At 38.3% G+C, this 17,361-nt stretch overlaps 2 protein-coding genes across 10 annotated transcripts in view; one reads left to right on the forward strand and one right to left on the reverse strand.

Annotated features, from left to right (window-relative positions):
• Positions 1-6,627, forward strand: part of CHPT1 (choline phosphotransferase 1) — a 21,427-nt gene extending 14,800 nt beyond the window's left edge. For 2 of the 4 annotated variants that reach the window (XM_027664688.1, XM_027664704.1), the window contains exons 5-9: positions 27-158; positions 546-704; positions 2,493-2,618; positions 3,110-3,220; positions 6,463-6,627. In XM_027664688.1, the coding sequence (XP_027520489.1) occupies positions 27-158; positions 546-704; positions 2,493-2,618; positions 3,110-3,220; positions 6,463-6,507 (573 nt within the window). In that variant the 3' untranslated portion in view covers positions 6,508-6,627. Of the gene's footprint in view, positions 1-26; positions 159-545; positions 705-2,492; positions 2,619-3,109; positions 3,497-6,462 lie in introns of all 4 variants that reach the window. The other 2 variants (XR_003531125.1, XM_027664699.1) reach the window with 2 other exon arrangements.
• Positions 5,612-17,124, reverse strand: SYCP3 (synaptonemal complex protein 3). Of its 6 annotated transcripts, none has more exons than XM_027664740.1 (9): positions 17,051-17,124; positions 14,899-15,042; positions 13,668-13,743; positions 12,644-12,678; positions 10,389-10,506; positions 9,296-9,395; positions 8,444-8,542; positions 6,678-6,782; positions 5,612-6,542 (listed from the first exon to the last, which is right to left on the reverse strand). In XM_027664740.1, exons 2-9 carry the CDS (start codon positions 15,026-15,028, stop codon positions 6,489-6,491), a joined length of 717 nt encoding a protein of 238 aa, XP_027520541.1. In that variant the 5' UTR covers positions 15,029-15,042; positions 17,051-17,124; the 3' UTR covers positions 5,612-6,488. The 6 variants fall into 6 exon arrangements, with proteins under 6 accessions (XP_027520541.1, XP_027520548.1, XP_027520560.1 ...); XM_027664747.1 differs by having other exon boundaries at positions 14,899-15,045; positions 17,051-17,072; XM_027664759.1 differs by lacking the exon at positions 17,051-17,124 and adding an exon at positions 16,896-17,044 and having other exon boundaries at positions 14,899-15,045.
• Between the last annotated feature and the right edge of the window lie 237 nt (positions 17,125-17,361).

The following is a 17,361-nucleotide window of genomic DNA, read 5'->3' on the forward strand; positions in this document are numbered from 1 at the left end:
TTTTGTTTTTTTTGTGTTCTGCTAAGGTCCCTTTGGTGGGCTTAGAACTGAAGTTCTTTGCAGTTATTGGCATCCTGTGTGGAACAGCACTTTCTTTTTTCAATTACTTCCGTGTCATCTTTGGTGGAGGGGTTGGAAAGAATGGATCCACAATAGCAGTAAGTTGCTCTAAAAATCTGAATGAGGTTTGAATAATTTATGCCTGTAATTTATTGCATTTCAGATGATCATAAGGGTTTTATTTGTTTAAGCCTTTAAGCAGACAGGCACAGGAGTGTTGAATGGCTAAAGTAAAGACTGTATTATCTAACTTCTCTCTGCCTGTTACTGGATTTCTTCTGTCGTGGGAGCCAGCAATGACTTTTCTTACAAAATTGATTAGTGGTCACTGCAAAGGATACCAATAGCAGTGGCCTAATGCTAATGGACTTTCTCGAGTTTTGGCAAGTCTGGTTTTGTTTAATGGGATTTGCAATATGTATAAAATCTGGACCTTACTGTGTGACTGAAGTCTAAGACAAATTTTCTGTCCATTTACATTTCAGGGAACAAGTGTTCTTTCGCCAGGCCTGCACATTGGACTACTTATCACACTGGCCATTATGATTTATAAAAAGTCTACAACTCAGCTGTTTGAAAAACATGCTTGCCTGTATGTCTTAACATTTGGGTTTGTGAATGCCAAAATCTCCCAGAAGTTAGTGGTAAGAATTTTTCTTTCAGTCTTTAACCTCCTAAAACTAAATTAGTTCTCAGCTTAACACTTGCTAGGTCAGAAGGCTTCATGCAAATTTTCCCATTCTGCTCTGCCAGTTTCATTATGACCAAGACACTGAACTATACTCAGGGTCCTACAGACAGATTCTATATGATACTGCTGCAAATGCATACTTCCTGTTGAATGTCCTGATTAGAACTTTCAGTTTTGTTTAATTTACTCCTAGAAATATACTGTCTATCTTTAACATCCTAACTCTGGTCCCTCAAACCTTACTAACAGTGCTGTGACTTCTGATTTAGTTATCTAAAAGAGGAATTTACTTTAGTCATTAAAATTGTGAGAGAAACTTTCCTGTCTTTTTCTTTTTTAAACATAAAAACCACATCAATGGATTAAAAAAAAAAAATCAAAAAAAAATCTGCCTTACTACATATTTGCTAATAACAGTAATCCAGCCAGCTCACTTTTTTCTCCCAGCATCACATTTTTCCAGCACTAGAAAACAGGTATTTGACAGACTTTTTTGCTAAACAGGTGTTCACCTAGTGAGCTACTACTACCTCTTCAAGAGAGAGAATGCTGATAGGAATACTGAGCCTTAAGACTGAACTTGAGGCAGTTCTGTCAAGCAGATGAACTGCCTTGTTTGTTCCTTGCTCATTCAGAGGAGCTCTGGGTCCTTGTAACCAGCAGTCACCCCTGTGTGTATGTGCCCTCATTCATGGGCACTGCTGAGCAAACCATAATTCCCTGGATGCCTTATGTGTAGCTTTAAGGACAATCTGTTTCAGGAGCAAATCTGTAACCGTAGTGGGGAGAGGATTTCGTGGGTTTATCTGGAGTGAGCAAACTGCAGTAAAAACTGAAGGTGTCACCTGGTGGGAGGCCCAGCTGAGATCAGTGCAGTTTCTGTGGATGTGCCAGAGCTACTCTATGGGTGCTAACCCTGCAGGGCTGCTCTTGCACACCACTCCAGATGTCAGCCAGGAATTGCTCCCTTCAGCAGATCTTGCTAGCAGGAGAGATGCATCCTTGCCTGCCTTAGTGTGGAAGCCTTTGTCAGCTTCTGCCCTGGTTGTGGTTTTGGTTTGTCCTTAGACTGGAACACTCACAGGCTTTTCTGTGAATTTTGCTGTTCAGCATGGAGTTGAACATGATATATTCTTATGCTAAGAGACCACTTTGTTCAGTAGAGCTTCTCGATACTTTATTCATACTTGCCGAGTATCCACAAGCAAAGAACTAAGGAATGACAGGATGATTTCTTATGGCAGACTTGGCACTTAAACTCCTTTCCTTTTGCCATTTTTAAGCTTCCTAGTATGAACTCTTCATATCTCTTTTATTAGGTCACCAAGTTTCTACAAAGAACTCTTAGTTAAAGGTGAGCTCAAGTTGTCTCTAAGAGTGCTAAATATGGGGAGAACAGATTTTTTCCCTTTGCCCTCAGTAATGTTCTCGTGGTCAGTCTGTAAAGTGTCTCTGAGCATACTTTACTAAACAGTGAGAACAAGTCTTGTTACCTAAGCAAAAGCCTGCTTCTTAGTTAGCTTTTGGCTAGGAAAAGCCAATATTTTCAAGTTAAACTTGAAAACAACATTTCAAGTGGATAGGATTTGTTTTCAGTAATACAATTGCGTAGTCTTACCCCTTTGAATACAACACTGAGAAATTAAAGAGTGGGAAACCCCTACACTGGTACAGATGTAACTTACAAGAGAACAGGGCTGTGCAAGGAGGTCATGCACATTTGCTTTTGTTTTTGACACAGGTGGCTCACATGACAAAAAGTGAAATCTCTCTTCAGGACTCTGCGTTTATTGGGCCAGGACTTCTGTTTCTGGACCAGTACTTCAACAGTTTCATTGATGAATATATTGTTCTGTGGATAGCATTGGTAAGTGTTTTATACTTTTAATTTGGACCATAGTTAAAGGAATGGATTGAGAATTATCCCTGTAATTTTGCTCTGCCATTTCTGACCTGCTCCCATTTCTGACCTGCTCCCATTTCAGCTGTTGCTGTGGAGGTAGTGCCAGGGTACCATGTATTTTGGGAGCTGACTGGCTTTCTTTCCTTGGAAGAAAGATGTGAAAGTAAATTTACAAATCTCTCATGTAATTATGCTTTAGCCCATGTGGGTTTAAATTGTTCTGTGAACTGCACACTAACCTTTGTTTATTGGACTTTCCAAGTGTTTAGTGCTGTTTGGGTGTTGGGGTTTTGGGGTGGTTTTGGTTTTTTCTAAACTTAGACCACTGTGTAGCCATATGTTAAAATGATTGTCACTTGGATAGATCCTGGTTAAAGTATAACATATTTATAGTAGGGACAATTGAAAAAAAGGTTGGACTTTGTTTTAACCTGTTCTGTTTTGCTTTTTTGAAGTTCATATCCTTGTTTGATATGCTGAGATATGCCACTGGTGTGTGCCTACAGATTGCTGCTCATCTTCATATACATGTCTTCAGAATTTCATCTCATCAAGCTCCTGAACAGGTTCAAAACCATAATGACTGATTAAATAGGTCAAGGACAAGAGAAGAAGCATTTAGGGGAATGTTGAATGAAGCAGCCCCTCTGTTTTTGGGAAGACAGATTAAGCTTTTGAAGAAAACAGTTTTATGAGAAAGTTCACCGTATCCCAGACATTACCAGATATTAGAATTAGTAGATAACAAAGTTCTGCAGATGCTATTGTGATCAATACTTTTGAACCAGGATGTATTTCAGACCATCAGTACCACATTTGAAAATGTTGCCCTTTCCTGTTAGGTAACTTCAATTTTGTACTTCTCTTTTGGTGAATGTAGGCTGCAAACCAAGGTGCTACCAACCAGAATTTAAAGAGGAATTTCACATTTCCCTAGACCAAGTGACTAATATTGTAGCATTAGTTTCTAAAGTTTTCTTGGAAGTGCTCTGAAGTGGTAGTCAGATGTACCAATTAAATACAGTACTGCAGTATTAAGACTGGTAAAATGAGGCAGCCATGAGGTAAAAACACTCAGTCTCTCTTCTGGTATTTCTAAGGAACAAGCTGTTGGATCAGTAGATGAAGGAGGTAGAGTTCAGGAAAATTTTATTCTACTTCAGAATACTTTAGGAGTACTACTTAGAATACTTAGTATTCTACTTACGAGTGCCTTTAGGATTCATGCATTCTCTAGTATCCAAGCACATAAATTACTGCTACCAGATAAAACTGTAGCTTCTGCTTTCTTTCAAGGCCAGTTTCTGGTTTTGTAGTCATAACAAGGTTTGTCTCTTTACACTTCATCGTTATCTGGACTAGATAATTCAAGGATACTGACTTTAGCTACCCTAATGTGTATCTGTGAAACTGTGCAAGCAAATGACAAAGGTCATTGATTTAAATGACTGCAGCTCTAGCAATGCAACCCACCCGTGTGTATTTCCCTGTGTGGTATTTTTGCTATTACTGTGTTCATCTTCCTTATAATCGATCTAATTTTCTTGTAGCTACCGCTGTACTTTATCCAAACAAAACTAAACCATAGTGTAAAACTCCAAACCAGGAAGTCAGACCCACTGTCAGCCTGCCTCTTTAGGACCAGACCCACTGGCTAACATAATGTGCCTAACTACAGGGCTGTTGTCATTGGAGAAAAGTAGCTTATTATCTGTATGGACAAATCAGGACTTGCACTCAAACCCCTTAAGCTCCTTTAAAGAGGTACTATTTGAATACGATTTATGTAAAAAGCTGTTGAATGTAAGTGTCCATTGCTACTTTCAGTTGTTGATATGTACCTGAGCTCTGAGTTCATGAAGTCCTTCCTGAACTGTTCAATAAAGAATGCTGTGACTTTTTTAAAAAATTCTATCACTGCAGGTTCCAGGCTGCACACTAATTCAGAACAACTTCCTGAGGTATTTAGGGAACTTTATTAGTGGTGTACTGTCTACTAATCTGGAGGGAATAAAATAGCATCTACCACACTAACAAGAATTTACTGATACTCTTGAGGGATAACTGTAACAGTTACTGCCAAAGGACTGGAACTCTTAAGTGACTCACATCAACTCAGAATGAATCCTACTACTCCTATTTGAAAGTGGGAGAGACACAGCATCTACACATGAAGTTAGCCTGAACTCAGGCCATGGGCAAATAGAAAAGAATACTGTAAACAACCACAGGCACCTTCTTTAGAGTGAGATGATTTGGTTCCCCACAATGGTCAAAACTATGTCATGTCACAGTAGGTGTAAGTAATTCTAAGGATATGATTGAGGCATGTGGATGACAGGAAACCAATGCAGGAATCACTTAGAAAACCAGAGGCGTGAGTCAGTGCTAACAAATAAAACCAGAAACAGGAGGAAATACTAACAAATAACCACCTATTGAAGATAGGAAGCAAAATCTGTTAACTATTTCATAGCATCTAATTGTCCTTAGAGGGCTGAGACCCAGCAGCACATTACTGGTACCCAAGAGAGGCCCATATTGCCTTTGCATCATTGTAACAGTGTAACTTCCATAATTGCTCCTTCCCTGAATCCTAGTAGAGGCAGAAGAAGGAGTTCAATACTGGTTTCTTATTCAACTTCAGTTGCAACCTGATAGCTGAAGTTTCTGTAGGTTACTTTTCTCTAATCCGACTTCTGGAACTGAAGAACCATCAATTGACTTGATTCTGAACTAAAAATGCTAGTAAGCTGAGGAGAATGATATGGTTTTGAAATATATTGTTATGAAAACATCCCATTTCTGTGTGTGTGGGTGTGTGGATGGTTTTTGTTTTATCTACTGTGGTATGAAATCAAAGCATTAAATGTGTGAGCAACTACCTAATTTGTAAAGTGGATATTCAGGTGCAATGGTTTGCTGTAGGAACAAACTGCATGAACACTAAGCCAATTGTTTAATTTATACTTATTTACTGCAATGAGATACATGAAAGATAAATGCTTTACCCTTAAAATTCAGGCCTCCCTAAATTGCTAGTCATTTGGGATTGCAAAAAGTAATATTCCATCTCAAAGGCTTGTAATAGCTTGTACTAAGTAAATAAAGTAAATCTACCCCATCTTCTTGCAGTGGCTCTACAAGAAGTATATACCCCCAAATGCATAATGTTCAATTATGCTTACTAGAGCTGATACATAAAGCTCATCATTCAACTAAAAAAACCCCAATGTTTTCTGGACAAATTACAGCAGTTCATAAATCTCTTACTAATACAAGGATATTTAAATACCTAGCGTGACAAAGGAGTTAACAAAATTTACTTTAATTTACTGTAATACACATCATTAAACAATCTTACATGAGCTATGTAATACCCTGTGAACTTATAACTGCTGATATGTTAGCTGACTAAATGCTGAAACTACAGAAATCTGCATCTTGTGAAAAATGCTTCTATTTGCACAATTTACCTAAAGGCCTAAAGTTAATATGTAAAATCTGGATATTGCAGGTTTTTATTACTTCTGCCCATTGTAACAATTTGGCATTAGAAAAAGTGAAACAATTTTAACAGTCCAGTGCTATTGAAAGTTAATATTAAGTAGTTAAAAATGAATTGGACAGACAGTTTGGGGTCCATACTGCCCCCCCCATTAATACAGTTTAATAATATACGTGCTTACAACATTATCAGACACAAGATTAGAACAACCCGAGAAAGCCTTTAATAGGAACCTTAAAACATTTATAGCTCAGCATCCTTCTCTGTGGCTAATGCCTGTACTTGTGTCATATTACTTAGGTACAACTTGTTTCTCCACTGAGCCATCAGAATAACATGGACTGAAGAGACTTGCGAACAGTTGCCATCTCCTGCTGTTGCTGTGACGAGAAAAGGAGATAATACTGAACAAATGCCATATCAATATGAGTCCTTTGAATTAAATGAATGTCAAATGACTTTTAACAGAATGTTCTATTTTTGCATTTAACTAACTTCAGAGATCTGATACTTACGGTGTCCATCATAATCTTCTTCTGCAACATAGCCATTTCTTTGCGGAGTTCATTTTGGGCACCTGCCAGAAGATTTTCATTGCTCTTCTCCAGCTCGTCCATGCTCTGAAGTTAAGGATAATCTTAATTCAGAACTCCTCAGTGTTTCAAAGAGTTAATTTAAAACAAACCAATCATTCATTTTCATACTACAATTTAATTTTTACAGTGATCACTGGTAATTGATTAGTTTTGTCACAAACTTGACAGAGGAATCATACGGGACTTCACGCTCCAGCCTACATTCCTGTTTTAACAATGTGGACCCTGTGAAGGCAGTGGTACCCTCCAGTCACTTTCTGTGAGGTCTTAGGTAGTTATTCTGCATCTTAATTAAGAGTTCCACAAGAAGAACTTGAACAGACATCTGTCAGGAATGCTAGGGGTTCAGTATTATGGCATCCTTGAGGGACTTGAAGTAAGGATTATAAAACCTGTTACATGTCTTTGCACACTTCTCCCCAAGTAAAACTCACTGGTTATCTTCCCTTTTGTACCTACAGTTATGCCTACCTCTGTGGATGTGTCTAGTTGCATGTTCTTTAACTTACATTTACTTAAGCATATTTGAGGTTTGACTTCTACCTTTTGATCTTTGAGGAGAAAAATCAAAGTAATACTTGACCTACTATTCAGCTTTTCCTCTTTGATGAAGACATTTTTGACATTTTGGAATAGTTATTGATGCTTCTGTAATATCCTCTATAAATTTTGACTGTCTTAAACTAAAAGTTGCTCTATTTCAGATTTATTTTCCTAAACTACCAGACTTGGAAAAAAAACCCCAAACCAAACCAAACCCCAAGCTTATTGTAACTAACTGAAATTTCAAAATGGGACCAGTTAGAAAATGACTTGAACAGAATAAAGTTTATCAGAAACTGATGGACTTGAATCCAGCCCATATACTGGGGGCCATGCAGCTGGAAAACAGCTTGGCAGAAAAGGTCCTGGGGAACACCAAATGGAACATAAGCCAGCAATGTGTCCTTGCAGCAAGGCAACCAACAGTTTCCTAGGCTGCATTAGGAAAAGTGTTGCCAGCAGGTCGAGGGAGGGGATCTTTCCACTCTACTCAGCACTGGTGAGGCCACACCTGGAGTGCTGGGTCTGGTTCCAGGCTCTCGAGGTGCCCGGTGACAGGACCAGGAAGGACAGACAAACTGAAAACAAAGGAAGTTCCCTCTCAGCATCAAGAAATGCTTTTCCTGTGAGGGTAACTGAGCACTGGAACAGGTTGCCCCGAGGGGCTGTGGAGGCCCCATCCTTGCAGATCCTCAAAAGCCATTTGGAGGTAAGTCCCAAGCAAGCAGCTCTAGACTGTACTGCCTGCTGGCAAGACCAGGTGTCCTCCAGAGGTCCCTTCCAACTTCAGTCCTTCAGTGATTCTATGGTGCTGTGCCTCTGCATTCATTATAAAATCAATCATTTAGGGTATTTTCATTTTTCTCACATTTTAATTCTCAAATACCTTAGAAAAATAGCGGGGGAAGAACATTTTGGGAATGAAGTGTTTTGTTCTTGGTGTAAAATGAATGGGGAAAACCTTTTTTTTTTTAAGTAAAAAGTAAAATTTTTGTGGAGTTATAATCAAAATATTTTTTTGCTTGCTGTGTAGTATGTAGCTACTTTGTTACAAAAATACCAAATAATTTAAAAACCTCAATTACTACAGCTTTCTTAAGTGATATGATAAGGATCAGCTGCCTTCCAAGGAAAAAATTTACCTTTAAGAACTGTTCATAGAGTTGCTTAATGGTTTTCAGTCTCTGACTTTGAACTATTCTTGCCTGTTGAAAAACTTTTTGTTGCTGACGAAGCATATTCTGAAGTAGAAGCAAAAGGAAAACATAATTGCATTAGTTATTAACCAAGGCACTTGGACAGCACACCAATGTCATTTTCCAGAATCAGAGATTCTGCCCTCACTGGAAAATCTGTGCCTTGAAGATCTCTGCCCAGAAAGCTACCCTTGCTCTTGGTAATAAAAGTAAGATGAAGACTGGATTAAGCCCCGAATCACCTCCTAAGGTCCCTTACAACCTGAATTATCCTTGTAAAATCCTATGAGGATTTTGCTGTCCCCTGCAGCTCCTTACTGTGCTGCCTAAATGTGCTGCCTGGGGAAAAGCAAAACTTGCAAATGTGTTGGAAGAACAAATACAGCAACATCACTTTATTACATTCCGTGGTATGGTTCCTATTCCCCTTCAGTTATCAAATTCTCTTACATTTACTACATCCAGGCATATTTTTAAGCAAACTACTTTTAAGAAAAAACTACTTTCCATTATTCCTTTGTTCCCTGAACCAAAAGACTGTGGATGCACAGAAATGGCACACATCTTTCTTCTCCATAAATGTCTTGGCTTTTCTCAAGCCATATGCTGGCCTAGGGCATCACTTAGTGCCATTTATAAACTTGCAAGAAAGTTTATAAATGCAACTCTCTTTGCAAAACATAATCATATATTTGTTTAAACTACATGAAGTGTTTTTTACATTTTTTGAGTGTCTAAACAACGGTACTCCCTTCTTGTGAAAATACAGTGAAACTCATGCCACGCTGGAAAACCCACCGCTAGTTTTTCTTCCTGCTCCTCTGCTTTTTGCACATCTACATCCCATTGCTGAAATAAAGTCAGGAACTGCTGGGAGAACTCATGATTGAGCTTCTGCCTATAAACAGACACTATCTGTAAGTATGACAAATGCTATCAAGAATTACAAGGAAAGCTAAGATTCAACATACACATGGAGTAGGATAAAAGCTGACATAGATAAAGAAACAGGATATTTGGACATCTGACCCCAATTGAATAATGTGTGTTTTGAAAAACTGAACACACATATAGACACACACTTTGAGTGAATATGGATTATATACATATAAGGAGACAGCACTCACATACAAAACTCAGGTTAAAAAGAAATACAACAACTTTTCTTCCTAACAGTGTCAGGTTTTCTGACCAAGTTCTTCTAACCCAATTACAGATCTTTGTTTTAACTCAAGGGGTTTTTAACGCAAAGTTGATCAGCTTATTCATGAGTTTATGATGATCTAAGTTTCTCTGTGGAAATTTAAATTTTGTCCATAGACGTTTCAGATAAATATATATATACACATATGTAGAACAACACCAAGACAGCTTTAAGTATTGCTGACTTTCAGTTTTTAACTGTCTCATTTTTCAGTTTGCTCTACCTGTAGTATCAGATGTAGTAATTAAATATGTCTTAGGAGGGGAGAGAAATATTATGTAGGGTGAAAATTATTTTCTTTCTTAACCTGAATAACATTAAAGTTTTACTGAACATTTTTTCAAGTAGAAACAGAAAATTCCAAAGAGGAAAAAACCCTCCTCGTTGTTTTAAAAGACAAAAATAACACCAAAGGTCACTTTCCATAAAAATAAACCCAGCTCTTTAACATACCTTGCTCTCAGAATTCCAATTCTTAAGTTTCTCTGTTCAAAAGAGAATATGCTAAACTATTACTGTCAGTTTTGCAAAGTGGACACAATTGAAGGCAGCAGAGGCCCTGAGCAGATATTGAACTAGAAGATACAGTACTTGACATTTAATTGCAAGAAGACAGAATAACTATCCATGCTGTGACACAAAAGGCAATCTGGTTCCACAGGTTTGAAAAACAAGGGTAAGTGTTACCTTTGCTCCTGCTGCATTTTCCAAACATGTTCAATCTTCTGGTTACTGGTTTTGAGTGAGGCTTTTGTATACATTTCTAATCTTTTTCTCTTAGCTAAGAGAGCCTTGTTAATGTCAGCTAAAAGTCAAAGAATATTCAGAAATTAAGCACAGTGGATACATTGTGCCATTTCTTAAAAATACTGAGAAGCAAATGAGGTGTGTTCTAAGGGAAAGAAGCATTGCCCAGCCCCACAACAGGTGTAGCACTGCCTTCGAGTCCCACCTCTCTCAGATGCCAGACCAAACAGGACCCACTGTGATGTGACTCAGCTGTAGCTGCTTTGACTTTGTCAGGCCAGTGGTGGGTCCAGTGTCAGACTGGCTTTGAACTGACACACACAGTGAACTCCAGTGCCTTGGACTCAGGGCAGCTGCAGTGCTTCCATTCTGTACACTGAGATCGGGGCCTTCCCTACTGATTATTGTGATCCAACGTGCACTTCCAAGGTATCACCTATGCAGGAACTACACCCACATTCTCGGAGCACTGGAAGCACTCCCCAGTCAATTCACACTGCGTAGGCACGTTGGATCTGGACATCTCACAGCCTATAAATTCTCCATTCAAAGCTAGAGATACCTTGCACAAACTTCCTCTTTAGTATCTCAGGATATTTTAGTAACATCATCAAAATCTTCATGAGTTTAGCTGCATGACTGTGGTGCTAGCTCAGAGTTTCCAGACCTTCAAGGTCTGAAGGACCTCGTTATGCTGACACTTTAAGTATATTTTTCCTAGAAAAACCACGTGTTTCAGAGTAATATTCAAATTACTTGGATTTCAGAAAGAAATTAAAGGTAGTATGTGGCTACTATCTTTGTGAACATATTGAATGAACAACAAAGTGTAATTTATACTTCAGAGACAGTAGTTTTTAATAATATAAGTTAGTGTGTTTGTTTCACTTTAATTTACATTTGGAGACCTGAGTCATAGTTTAAGGTTGATACAGTAATTTCTTTTCCATCTCACTATAGATTTCAGGAAACACCTGTCAAACCTCTCTAATTTGTTGAGGCATCTGCCCCTTCTAATGCCAAACCTACTGTTTTGTGCAGACAGCATCCTCTCTCTGATCCATTAATTTTCCTTCCATCCATCCTTCCTTTCCTTCCTTTTTTAAGTCTTAAATTACAAGCAATCATAACTTTTTAACATCCTCCTCTTATCTAAATTGCCAGACCTATGATAGTATTCTATTATATAATACAAAATATGTAATTTTGTGACAGCAAAAGGTCTTAATTTGTGCATTAAGGAATCCTTTTAATTCCTCTTTCACTTTAAGACTGACATGCAAGTAATGACTCTGTACAGCTTTTTTTTTTACAGACAATGAAAGTATTAATCAGCTATTGAGTATGGAATACTGACATTAAGGTGGTTTCCCTTCCTTCCATGGCTTTTTGATGTTTTCTTACACTGTGATAGGTGTTACACATTCTTTACAAATGGAAGGTGGGTTTTCTATAACCCATCAGCTATCTAGAATTCAGCTGGTCATTTAACTGTAAGTAAAGCCATCTGAGGATCTGACTGTGACTGTACTAAATCCTACTAAGTGACATGCAGAAATCTCTCCTCACTAGGTGACTGCCATTACTTACCCTCATTATTTGGCTCTTCCATAAACTCATACTCATCATGACTGCTAAAATTCTCTTAATAGCTGATTCCCTATTCTCTAAATTTCTGAAGGTGCTGAGTACAGACTACTCTCTCATTCTCTATTCCAACTAAAGTTTACTTCCAAAGTTGCTTGTCTAGAATTTGTTCTGCTTAACTGCTTATATTCACATTTACCTGCCCCCTATTTCTCACTCAAGTCTTGCAATCTCCAGTATCCTCCATGTCAGTGTAACAAAAAACTGAGTGAGAACAATAGCCAACTATCATCATCCCTTTTCTCTACAATATATTCACTACCTCTTAAACTTCATCTTAAAATTGGAATTATCAAAAGCACTCATGCATCTTTTCCTTTGTAGTTACCTACATAATACTTACTTTATGTGCAGTTATTCCCTTTTCTTCTTTCTCTTTGCTCTACTTAGAACTTTTTTTTCTGAAAACTGGCTTTATTCAGAAATGCTGAAAAATGCTACAAAGACTGTTCATTTTATGTAAGTCTTGAAAGTTATGTTATGGTAAGAAATTACTGCCAATTCTGCAACTTTTAAAAAAAAATTTATTAGAATGTAAATGTACTTACCTCCAAACCTTTCCAGCATATTCTGTACTTCACCCCTAGAAAACAGCATTTCAAATTTTTATTTGCCCATTTTCTGGGCAAATTAGAGTAAGACCTGTTTTATATGCTTAAAACTAATTTTATTCACGTGCCTATTACTTGTAAGCAGTCACAGAGCTGCTACTGCTCTACAAGACAAAATAATTATACTCCTTTTCTCCTCCTGGGAGAGGTCTCTTTTTAAGAGACCTCTGTTTAAAAAAAAATACTGGAATCTATTAACTTACTCTCCAGTAAAAAGACACTATTAGGCATTTAAAGGGTCTTGAGTGAGGGCATTCAGTAAATAAGATTGATTATTCCCTAGACAAAAAGAAAACACAAATAGTATTTGGAACATCAAATGAAACAAGTCTGTGCCATCCCAGACAGCATGACTGGCACAGTAAGAAAAATCCAAGGTAAATAATATCAAGGTTCTTTTTACAGCACCTTTAAGATGATAACACCAGTGTGTGAGGCAGTGGTACAATACAGTAAAAACAATATCTTCAACTCAACAGCTGAAATCTCCTACAAAACTATTTCAGAAAATACACTTTCTTATTACATTTACACTGCCCATAATTATTAAATTTAATAAGATTTATCTGTAAAAAGAATTTATTTTTCATGCAATATTTGGATCATTCAAAGTACTGGTAATATCTTCAAGCAACTAAAATCAGAGGAAAAAATAATAGAATTTAATGAAATTATCAACAATTTAGGATAAACCAAATATTTTTAAAAGAAATAACTATTTTAAAAACTCACACAAATATATCAAATATATCTACAAAGAAACTGCAGAATTACTGATTTTAAAATGTTACATTTTCTTTTTTTACCTACAACTGCTGTACTGTCTGTCACTTGATTTTGAATCAAATACTAACCAACCCAAAAACAAACACAGCAAAACAAGCACAGTGCATAACTGAAATTGGTATCTACTTGCTTATTTGGGAAAAAAAAACCCAACACCTTAGACACCCAACCTTACCCCACATCATCTGGGACCACATGAGTAGGTGCCAAAGGTCTTTTCTTTCCATGCTTGTCCATTACTGGTGTGTCACCTTTAGAAAAATTACAGAAATACTTACAAAAATACCTTCTATTTTGTGCAGGTGCTTTGAGTTATTAAAAGGTTAGTTACTTTTCTGTAATGCCGTTTTTCTGAACGTGTCTCATGGGTCTCAGTTCCTGTCAGTAACACATGCAGCTCCTAAAATTTTGGTTCTGGAGTTAACAGATGGTGGTGAATTATTCTGCAAAGCCAGATTTGAGCTGGCACTGCCTTGAGTTCCTCTACATTGGTCCCAACCTGTTTTACTTTCCCTGTCCACTACTACCCCATTAGTCACAACCCACAGTATAACAATCACCAGAAAGGTAAAAATAACATAAAAATCAAAAAAGCCCAACCTGTTAGAATTTTACTGTACAACGAGCACTGAAATTCTCTCTAACTTTTAAAAAGCAGAATCACAAATATATATTTATATTATTTTGAAAAAAAAAATATCCTCGGCTACCAGATTTCTGTTCAAGGCGGGGATAAGTGGGACAGGAATTTAGTCTAAACAAACGAAGGGGAGAAATTAATAAGAAACAAGCCCAGAGATAACTGCTGAAAGATAAAAATTCAGAAGTGGAGTTGCATCAAACTTTACAAAAAACTAGCATGTGATGAATGAGAACTGTATTTTTAAGCGATGTCAACTTTTTTATGACACTCCCTCAAAATTAAACAAGAATCCCTTGTCTGATTTATTATTTTCTTTTTGCCTCAGCTTTCTCTACTTCTTCTTTTCTTTGGTTCAGATTCTTCCTGAAGTGCTTTTAAACCTGCCAGACTCCCAGCTGCCTTATCTGACTCAGTACTCCATACAAGCAGGCAGAGCTCTTTGCTCTGTCCCGCTCTCACAGTGTTCTGTGCAGCCAGGTGACAGAAGGATGTGGCATTAAAATAAGGCAAAATAATCATGTAGCAACGTTCTACTCTATTGAGGACTCCACCTGTAATTTAAGACATAACAGTGCACCACACAGAGCTATTCTGCTGGGTTCTCTCCTCTTACCAATCAAAAGCACACAGCAGGAGGCTGGTTGTCTTAAGCATTATAAACCCTGCTTGCTCAGACACTGGCTGACACAGTCTTTCTATTCACAGTCAGGAATGTGATAAACTTCACATTTTAAAAATGTGCTAAAAAAGGGTATATAAGCACCTTCTCTAATATCTTCCTCTGATCCACTCAGTTCTTTTCTATCCTCCTCAAAGTCATAGGCAGGTAAGGTCTGTTCTTCTGGTGCTGGTTTAGCAGCTTTTCCTCCATGCTTTCTTCCTGATGGTGCCATAATGAGATCTTTTCCTGCTGAAACAGCATATTGTATTTGTTACATAACTTTCCCCACAACAATTTGAAGATAAATATGTTTGCATGCTTACATGGACCTGTCATGGATACCTCTGTAACAGTCTCCACCTGTAAGGATATGTAAGCAGTCAAACTGGTTTAGTTTTGAGGTGTTCAGGAGTGTTTTAAGAACTCAATATAAAAAAGAATGCCAGGGCTAATAGGAACACACTCGATTCTGCTGAAAAAGAAGTAAATTATCCATTTTCCTAAGGTGCCTGCCTGCTCACCTTCCATGTTTTTTATACATTTTGTCATATCCAGTACTGCATTACCCAAAAGCTATGGCAGTATTCTATTTTACAAAATATAGAAATGGTAAACCATCAAGAACAACGTGATTCTACAAGCCATCCTGCACTATAGAGACAAATGTACAAGTGCTTATGCCATTTTTAAAAGTCCTGGGCAACTTTCAGCTTCTGAATTATCTTTCTTTATAGCTATTATGCCTCTGCACTCTGTAATGTAACTAATGCCATTTCTATGTTGGCAAACGTTTTACACATTTGCTACCCTCTTAAAAAACATTAATTGATTTACTTCAGTAATAGTAATTTTTATATATTCTGTATATTTTTATAAATATTCAAGGAGAAAAAAAATCTATTTAGACGAGAAAGAGCATAGTTGTAGTCCCTAGATGCATGAGTGACAAAATATCCTTTTCCTTAGCATTTTATCAGCAATAGCAATAATACACAAATACAACAGGAAATAGAAAGCTACTGAATCCTTGCTGAAATATTTCTTCTCATTATCTTTTTCTGATAGCAAGAGCTATGAGGTATTTCAAGTTGTGTCACATGACATTTCCTTTTAAAAATTCTTTAAAAATAACAGGATTCCTTGGAATATGGAAAGAAAGCAGCTGCTAGTACCCTGTTTTCCAAACTGAGCAAGACATGACACAGTAGTGGGTAAACTTCTCCTTCTAGACACAATTCAACACAGCTACAAATACATGTAGGTTTTCCACAAGCCAGGGCACAGACGGATCTGAAAATTAAGTTCACACAGTGGAACTGGGAACTCCAGTAAAGGTCTTTTGAATGTCCATGACTGTGAAGTCACCCCAATATTAACAGCTCTCACACACCTCAGTTTCCTATTTCTGTGTTGTTTTTTTTTTTAATTATTTTTCCACAGTTGTGAAAATATTTTTTAACCACACATGAAATGGATCTGTGTAACACGAACACGCTAAGCTAAGGAACACTGCTTTGTAATACCCAGCTTTTTCTGAGGTTGATACTTCTCTCTGTGGTATGAAGATTTTTAGACCTTACAAGTGTCTTGGAAAACAAAAGCAAAACCTCTTTAAACTATTAACTGGAAAAAAAATCAAAAGTCCTTCCATTAAAATTATCCTCAAATGAGAGAGAATTTTCAACACTCGATCTGCTTTACAACTACTGTGATTGCTGAAAACATGATATAAGGAGGAGAGTCCGGTGCGGCATCTGGCTGTGCCTGTTTCTGGGCCGCCAAAACACTTCAACATTTTACTGCAAGAACGTATTTTATCTGACATACAGATGCTTTGTCCTGAGAAGCACTTTACAAAGCAGGACTCCCCAGTTTCCCCCACAGGCGTAAAAGGATCTCGCCACCTCGCAGCCCTCGTTCAATGCTGTGTACCTGTTTTAGCCGATTCAAGGATCTTCAATCCCGGGCGGTGTAATTTTTTTTTTTTTTTTTTTTTGAGAAACTCACCTCTGTTTTTCACCCTGCCCCCAAAAAATACATGAAACAAAACGGGGCTTCTGTGAATTTCCTACGTGGGGCTTTTGACCGCGGGGACCCACCTGTCTCCACCTCAGGGCAGCGGCGGAGACTCGGGCCCTCAGCCGCCTCACCCTGAGGGCACCCGCGGCCGGCAGGGACAGGGCGCCTCGCACCCTCCCGCAGCGGAGGGAACTCCGCTCGCCCCAAGCCCCTCTGCGCCCCCCGCAGCCCTCACGTCCCTCCCGAGGCTATCCCGGGCGACAAAGGCTGACGGGCACGGCGGGACGCGGTGCCGCCTCAGCGCCTCCTCCCCCGGGAAAAGGCGGGAGAGCGGGCGGAGCGCGGCACGGACACACTCGGCGCCCTCAGGAGCAGGGGACGGGCCGGGCCGGGCACATCGTGCTCATTCGGCATTAAACTCGTTTAAGGCTCACCTACCTTCACCTGGTTTTGCCCGAAATAGCTTTAATTTATCATTCAGATAACAAAATGCCTGCAGAGAGTATTCTGGTGTATGTAGCTATGGTATGGTATCACAGAAGGATT

Source organism: Corapipo altera, unplaced genomic scaffold, assembly GCF_003945725.1.
Source record: "Corapipo altera isolate COAL_440 unplaced genomic scaffold, ASM394572v1 1, whole genome shotgun sequence".
In the NCBI taxonomy this organism is placed as follows: Eukaryota; Metazoa; Chordata; class Aves; order Passeriformes; family Pipridae; genus Corapipo; species Corapipo altera.

Bases quoted from the DNA above. Each gene is read 5' to 3' on its own strand.
- SYCP3 (XM_027664740.1), bottom strand. From the start codon at position 15,028: ATGGCACCATCAGGAAGAAAGCATGGAGGAAAAGCTGCTAAACCAGCA. The intron at 8,543-9,295 runs GTGGGTTTTCCA...CTTCTACTTCAG, and splicing joins AGCAGGAAGAAAAACTAGCG to AATATGCTTCGTCAGCAACA. The intron at 6,543-6,677 runs GTAAGTATCAGA...TTCTCGTCACAG, and splicing joins AGAAGATTATGATGGACACC to CAACAGCAGGAGATGGCAAC.